Source organism: Anarrhichthys ocellatus, unplaced genomic scaffold (genome assembly GCF_004355925.1).
Source record: "Anarrhichthys ocellatus isolate YVR2014 unplaced genomic scaffold, GSC_Weel_1.0 scaffold107, whole genome shotgun sequence".
Lineage (NCBI taxonomy): Eukaryota > Metazoa > Chordata > Actinopteri > Perciformes > Anarhichadidae > Anarrhichthys > Anarrhichthys ocellatus.
The window spans coordinates 94,637-102,357 of NW_022280137.1; the positions used below are offsets into that span (position 1 = coordinate 94,637).

General features: G+C 41.9%; 2 protein-coding genes and 1 non-coding gene across 7 annotated transcripts in view; 2 read left to right on the forward strand and 1 right to left on the reverse strand.

Annotated features, from left to right (window-relative positions):
* The window catches only part of klf3 (Kruppel like factor 3 (basic)), a 4,517-nt gene extending 1,279 nt beyond the window's left edge, over positions 1 to 3,238 (forward strand). The window contains exons 2-3 of the mRNA XM_031876269.1: positions 440 to 648; positions 1,440 to 3,238. Coding sequence (XP_031732129.1) covers positions 440 to 648; positions 1,440 to 1,621 — 391 coding nt within the window. The 3' untranslated portion in view covers positions 1,622 to 3,238. The remainder of the gene's footprint in view (positions 1 to 439; positions 649 to 1,439) is intronic.
* A 743-nt stretch (positions 3,239 to 3,981) lies between these two features.
* Positions 3,982 to 4,053, reverse strand: trnap-agg (transfer RNA proline (anticodon AGG)). The gene has a single exon. It is a non-coding gene; the product is annotated as a tRNA-Pro (tRNA).
* A 287-nt stretch (positions 4,054 to 4,340) lies between these two features.
* The window catches only part of fam114a1 (family with sequence similarity 114 member A1), a 13,959-nt gene continuing 10,578 nt past the window's right edge, over positions 4,341 to 7,721 (forward strand). For 2 of the 5 annotated variants that reach the window (XM_031876271.1, XM_031876272.1), the window contains exons 1-4: positions 4,727 to 5,659; positions 5,989 to 6,288; positions 7,254 to 7,338; positions 7,427 to 7,680. In XM_031876271.1, coding sequence (XP_031732131.1) covers positions 5,555 to 5,659; positions 5,989 to 6,288; positions 7,254 to 7,338; positions 7,427 to 7,680 — 744 coding nt within the window. In that variant the 5' untranslated portion in view covers positions 4,727 to 5,554. The other 3 variants (XM_031876274.1, XM_031876275.1, XM_031876273.1) reach the window with 3 other exon arrangements.

The following is a 7,721-nucleotide window of genomic DNA, read 5'->3' on the forward strand; positions in this document are numbered from 1 at the left end:
ACACACACACACTTTAATGATGGTGCAGAAAGACAAATCCTTCTTGTTTTCTTTTTGACTATAAAACACTTGAAAATGTCGCTTTTCTGCTCCATTCTCTTCTGAACTCTTATCGTTTCACAGAAAAGCTTTTCTCACACGCACGAGGTATTAGAACCCTAATCTCCTTGTGCTCGTCGGAGCCGGGCACGAGAGTGTTGCAAAGTTGCATCTACTATTTCACAGTTTTTCGACTTCTTCTGGAGCTCGTTTTCCCCCCACTTTCAGCATCCGTGGCGTCAAATTCCAGCAAACGAATCGTTGGAACGGTTCAGTGGTTTCAACTTCCTGACCGGTAGTAGTTTCTTATTGCGTTGGAGGAGCCGTCGCAACCAAATTAAACTTGCATCAGATTAGAGTTCAACATCATGCCGCCCTCTCCTGGTCAAATCAGATAAAGAAAGAGGACTCTAACAACTGCTCTCCTCTGTGTGTCTCTCAGGTGCAACAACCCATCCGTCATAGTTCATTCGGGCGCCAAGCATCCTCCCCCTGTCGAGTCTCCGGACACGCTGAAAAAGCGGCGAATCCACTGCTGCGACTTCAACGGCTGCAACAAAGTGTACACCAAGAGCTCCCACCTCAAAGCGCACCGCAGGACACACACCGGTAAGAGGCACACGCACACACACGCTGGACTTTAAAGGCCCAATCCCATTCTCCACCCTAACGGACTCATTCGACCTTGAGGCGTGCTCCCGCAGAGTCCGTGAGGGTTTAGTTCTGTCCCACTGTCAGATCATCGAGTGTTTGAGGCTCTCTGGCAGACATGTTGAGCCCTCTATGAACCCTTTCCGTAAGTCAGCATTAGATGCTGACTTTGCCCAAGGGAATTACCCACAATTCATTGCAATGTGACGTTAAACACAGGGTAACCAGTGGAAGCATGGAGACGTAAAAGAGGACGGTACAGGTGTGTTCAGCCTGGAATGTTAAATTTACTCGGAAACATTAAGGGTTAAAGATTGAACAAAAAAAACATGAAATCAGAGAATATTTATTAATTTATTCATCAAATATTTTATTTTGTCATTGAAGCTGTTTTGACACAAACGAATAAATATATTATATGAAATGACCTCTCATCTTGTGAGGAAAGAGTCTGGAAGAAGTTCAAATCAGGAAGCAAAAAGTATAAATGAAATACCCACAATTGTACATCCTATTTTTTGTCGTTATCATAGGAACGTGATATGTTGAAGTAAAGTGCTTTCCCATTTCTATTTACACCATTTCAAGCCCTCACAGTCTCTCACACTCAACCACTTACCAGGTGACGTTAGTAAGTCCCTGAGGGTTCAGGGTTTGAGGCTTAAGGGGGGACGTTGGGGTTGGGCCAAGCATTCGCATTATCTTCACCATCACTCATTTCATTCTCTCTCCCTCCCCCCCACGCGCAGGCGAGAAACCCTACAAGTGCATGTGGGAAGGCTGCACGTGGAAGTTCGCCCGTTCGGACGAGCTGACGAGACACTTCCGCAAGCACACAGGGGTCAAGCCGTTCCAGTGCCCCGACTGCGAACGCAGCTTCTCCCGCTCCGACCACCTGGCTCTGCACAAGAAGCGCCACCTCCTGGTGTGAGAACCGGAAGGGGGTGCAGCTTGAAAAAAAGAAACTCGGTGCTGGTTTCAACGTTGGACTGTACCACTTTGACTTGAGTTGGCTTACACGTTGGACTCTGTTAGGGAGTGGGGAAACGTTCCTCAGGGTGCAAGTTTAGACCCTTTATCCCCATTGGCCCTGAACGTTAGCCGGCGTGAGTCTATTTATCATGTAACCATCACTCACCATCCTGCAGACTTATCATCAGCTCGGTTTGACTTTAAAATAATGCACAAGGATCGGCTGTGGAAGGCCCTCTGCATCTCAGCTGGCCTGAGATGCAGAGGCCTCTTCTGGCCACAGAACCAAACTGCGTTTCAGCCACATAGAGCACACTCAAGCTTCTTCATTACGACATCAGCTCTCATTTCTCTGCATGCAGTCAAGTAATGATTGTGGACTCAAACACACACACACACACACACACACACACACGCGCTATTAGCTAGCTAGGCCAATATAATGTGAAACTCCAGAATGTATCATATCTCACCTACTGTGCATCGTGTCATACATATGTCAGCTTTCTCGCAACGGCACAGCTACCTTTGACGTAACGCTAATGCTAACTCCTCCTTCATGGACCGACACATCCAAACATCACACACCTCACCTGCCTCTGTTAACTTACATTATGGAGTGACTCAAAAAATCTAAAACTCAAAAAACAAAAACAGGTAGCCATTGCTCGCTTTCTCTTGTACATACATGCATACATGTTTAACGGCACACACAGCAAGAAAACATGCACTTAATAAAAGCAGCCTCGGTCTGGTGTGCTTTTTCGGTATTTGGGTTGGAAAAAAGAAAAGAAAAGTGGGACTCTGGGTCTCATTCATTGTCGGAGTGAAGTGTTTGAATTGTTTGTTTTCATTCAGAAATGTGAACATTGCTGCACAGGGGCATTATTGTGTTGGCGAGGAAAAGACACCACTTTGTTGGTTTAAGGGTAGAAGCAATGATATGTCTTATATCGCGTTTGTGTATCTATATGAACTATTGTGACACAATGGTAGCCTTTTTTTATCATGTATGACACGTTTATGGGAAAAATGCAAAGCAGGGTTCATTAGTTTTTCAGGAGCAGATGAGGTTCATTCCAGCCCGCCACACCGGATATATGTAATTTCATAGTAAATAACGTCTTCTACAGTTTTCTTAATAGGAGGTCATAACACATATGTGCTCCAACTACACCGTCATATTTTTACAGCACAACAAGAAAATAGTTTTGCTCATAGTGTCTTTGTACATGTCTCCAATGTGCACTTTATATATATGCATATATATATGTGTATATATAAATATATATATATATATATATATATATTATAATTGATTATTAGACTGAAAGGGCAATTAAAGGTTTTTTATTAAGCATGATTTTGATACACTCATAATAATGGATATTACACATGTCTATAATGTTCTGTCTATAATAAACCCCATCTCTTTTTAATCTAAACGTTGGCAATTCAAAGGGAACATGTTAAACTGTGAACATATAACTGTACAGGTCTATCTGAAATTTGTGCCTTTTATTTTAAGAAAGAATATTCATACCACTTAATAAACTTATTGATAATATTTGCAAAATGGAGTGCTGTGTCTTAAATTCTGTATGGGTTTGTACTGAAACTGTTAATGGAGGTGTTAGTAGATTAGTAATCATGCAAAAGTGCCAAACATTTGCTGGAAGCTTCTCAAATTTTAATATTGCCCCTTTTAAATTTTAATATTGCCCCTTTTTCTCGGTTTATTATAAGTTAAACATTTTTGGGTTTTGCACTGACTTTAGCTTCAATTTCAGTTTATTTAAGCTGCAAAATCCCCCCTTATTTGGCTCCTGTCCCTCAACAATAAAACCTAATCATATAATATGAATATTATAGCGGTAATAGATTCATGGTCACCATCTCAGCACATTTCACAGGGTTTAAAACACACACACACACACACACACACACACACACACACACACACACACATACATAGGCACATACTAATAGAGACAGATACTCACACTGCAGCATCTCCACCTTTATAATATTATTAGAATAATTAATTTAACAGCAAAAACAGAATAGAGGTTAATAGTTGGAGACTTTTTTCAAAATTCTGATATGTGATATTCACAATATACACCATTTGTCGACTACATGCATATCATAACACACTTGGCTTATTTTATCAGTAGCTCACTAAAAAGCTACTTGAAATACGAACAATTTATAAGTTTAAATTGAAGTCTTTTATATATTGTAGTGAAAGTGATGCAACAAATTCTATAAGGTTCAGGCTATTGTTTCCATTTCAATGTGATTCAACAGGAAAAGTGTGGGCTCGTCCGGGATTTGAACCCGGGACCTCTCGCACCCTAAGCGAGAATCATACCCCTAGACCAACGAGCCACTGTAAACGTGACGAACAACAGCGTTCTAGAATAGCCATGACATATCACATTAGTGTGTTTTTAAACAGTTGTTTTCTTGAATTGTATCCTATATCACTCATTGTTAAGCTTTTCCAATCTATGTGAAGCGACGAAGAGACAATTTAATTGTATTTTCTACTCAAATATAAGTATCCAGGCGAAACAAGATGATTATATCCTACCCACTTCCGTCTTCGTAGACAGTCGTTAACGCCTCCCAGCGTCTTCTTCAGAGGATCCGTTAGCATGAGCAGCACGTTGGCAAAGCAGCAGCAACGCAGATGAATTACCGTTGTTGGGGCAAATACATTGGAAACCTTTTTCATTATCAGACCCTAAGAAGTTTTAGAATCCCGTTTCAGTGTGTGGAGCCCAAGAAACAACAATGGTTATAATGTGGCTGTTTCTATAGAACTTTGTCTTAAATTGGCTTCATTGGTTCATCAGCAAGCTGAATTAAGTAGTTATTAGCTTTAGTTATTAGCCCAAACACGTGTGGTGGCTGTGCGAGAGGATTTTGAAAACCGTAGACAAAAGTTGTTCCCGAGGCAGTGAACTATCTTGTCTGTTGATACTCCTCGGTGCAGTCAGCTACCGGCCTGCCGACGTGGCGGGGCGGAAGAAGAGCCGCTGGTACCAAACGGGTGAGCTGCACTGTCACTTTCACGAAGACACAACGGTCTTTGAGCTTTATAACTTTCCTTTGCCCGAATCAACCGACAAAAGGGCAACAAACCCTGCGATGAAGTTTTATTAATTAGTTTCTCTTTTGTTAATATGTTTGTATGTGCCTATTACACGTCATGAAGACTCTAAACATGCGAATAATAGCCTAATTGTCATGTTCGTTTTCAAACAGAACAGCGGTCTTTGTTGAGTGTCTGCTTCACGTTGTTCTGTATGTTGTCATTGTGTAATATTGTGTTCAAATAGTGTGAAGAGAAGCAGAAGAGATATGATATAATGATGTCATCAACATGAAATGATTGTTTCGATAGAATCGGTTTGAGTAATTAGCTAAAATACGCTACAGTTTATAAGACTGTCTCGACAGATTGTGGATTAAATATTACATTTAAATTCCAGATAAAAATACAATATTGTCCAGTTACACTTATTCTGTCTTGTTTTGCAGCCTGTAGACTGTTGTTGTTGTTATTGTTGTTGTTGTTTTTGCAGACAGATATATCTTGGTATTGTGAACAGGTTTATGTACCACCTTGCACATACAGTTTGTGAGAGATAACATCGCGTTAAATGACATTTTGCTGCCAGGAAACAAACTTCAGCGAGTGTTTGAAAACACGGCGATGACAGTAATCACGTGGATGCATGTTCAGCAAGTGACCACTAGATGGTAGTGTTGAGCCACGAAGCGATCAGTCAACGATGCGCTACATCACAGGGATCGCTTTTGCAACGTTCTATACTTCCAATTTGGGCCTCAAACAGCTCACATAGCATGCATCAGGCATCGCATGTATCAAAGCAGAACGACTGTATATTATTTCATTTTAGTTATTGATGCAACTTATGCAGAAATGATGCAATATTTCCTTCAGAAAACGTCAGAGAACTGGAGGGTTAGTGGAATTGATTTACTGATCTGCTCGTTTTGAGCCTTTGAACCTTGTGCTAATATAGGAGGTGTCATGTGCACGTGTGATGTGGTGTTGTGTGGTCGAACAAACAAGACACTTGAAGGCATCTGAGGCTCAGGGATGTTGTGACAGGCAACGAAGAAGAGATATTGTCAGGTTAATCTGTAGTGAAGGTGATGATCAGTTGCAGCACTTATTGGCATTCTGTTCGGAAAATTAAGCCAAAGTGTGTTTATGTGTTGTAGGCAGTGTTTGGTTGTAGGATACAAAGATTATTAAAGACATAAAATCAAAGACCCCCTCTCTTCCAGATCATCATGTCCCAGGCTGACGCAGACCCCTCCACTGGCATCCCCCCTCACACTGACCCCAGCCCCTGTCAGGACGTCCCAGCAGCCTTTGCGCCGCCTCCAGCTCCCCTGCAGCCTCCTTTGATCCCCGAGAGTTTCGACCTCCCGCAGTCCACCGCAGAGGGGACCAGCGCAGAGGACACCTCGGAGGGTCCGCCTGACCAACTGGAGCCTGCTGCCGAGGGTCAGGTGATCATATGTGACCAACCGGTGAGCCTGGAGCCGGAGCCAGAGCCCGAGGCTGCAGAGGAGGATGTGGAGGTTTGTAGCACCGGTTTCTTGACATACAGTACACACTGTGACCGGTCTGGATTTAGGGGGCCAGTACTGATCTTGATATTTGAGTTTGGAAATAGGATTATTATTAAATTGTTAGATATTTCTTTTTACATAAACAAACATTTTTGACAAGGATCCCTTAAATTACCTTTTTTAAATTAGTTCTTTTAAATTATCTTTTTTAATTAGCTTTTCTAAAGCTAATTTAACGGCGGGAGAAATCCTTTCTCAACGTAATGATGACACTGTATATAAGATGATGATGTTTGTATGAAGTATCTCAGATAAATCTTTGGCTTTTCTGTGCTGCAGTTTCTTGTTACGGATCGATTAACATAGTCATTGAAACTGATTTATCTGCAATATGCTAATATGGACCGGTACGTCAGCGCGGGCGATTTATTCATATTCCACTGAGCTGAATTAACTTCATTCATTGACTTGACCTTGATTTTATTGACACGATCCGTCAATTGAGTAGTCAATCGGCAGAAAATGAATTAAAGCAACTATTTTGATGATTGTTTCAATAAATGCTCAAGCAAAAATGCCAGAAATCTTCTCTGTAAAGCACTTTGGTCAACACCTGTTGTTTTCAATGTGCTCCAATGTGCTCTCTAGATGAGTTTGACCTAACTTGTTTTAGTGTCTCAGTTTATTTGTCTTATTATGTAATAGTAAGAGTTTAGTATCTTTAGATTTTGGACTGCTGATTATTGAAATAAACAAGATGTCACCCGGTGCTGTGTCCCTATTTTTCTGACAATGATAATTATTTAGTAGATAGTTATTTGCAGCATGAATTGACTTCAACCTTTGAGGCTAATAAACACAAGTATTAACTTAACTCCTGTATCTCAGTTCTAAAAAATAATGCAGAAAAAACGTTTCTAACTATTACTGTAATGTGTGTGTGTGTGTTCGCGTGTGTGTGTTTGTGTGTACAGAGGTCCCCTCAGGAGAAAGAGAAAGGCTGGGGAGGTTGGAGTTCATGGGGAAAATCCCTCCTGAGCAGCGCCTCCTCCACCATGGGTAAGTTTTCTGTATTTAGTTCCTCATCCTTCGTTACACTTCACACACTCTCCCCCCTGAAGTCTTCACCTGCTGTGTCTGTGTGCAGGTCAGAGCCTGACCTCGGTTAAAACCAAGGCAGGAGAAGCGCTGCGTCTCCAGAGGACCTCGGTGGGAGAGGAGGCGCAAGAAGAAGAAGAGGAGGAGGAGAAGGAGGAGGAGGAGGGAGGCGAGGAGGAGAAGAAAGTGAGAGGAGGTGAAAGTGCAGAAACTGAGCTGTCCAGTTGTGGGGAGACACCTGTTAGTGCTGCAGCTTCTGGCAGGAGCGTCTTCTCTACGATCACACACGCCATGCAGAACACAGTGAGTGAATACACACACACACACACACACACACACACACA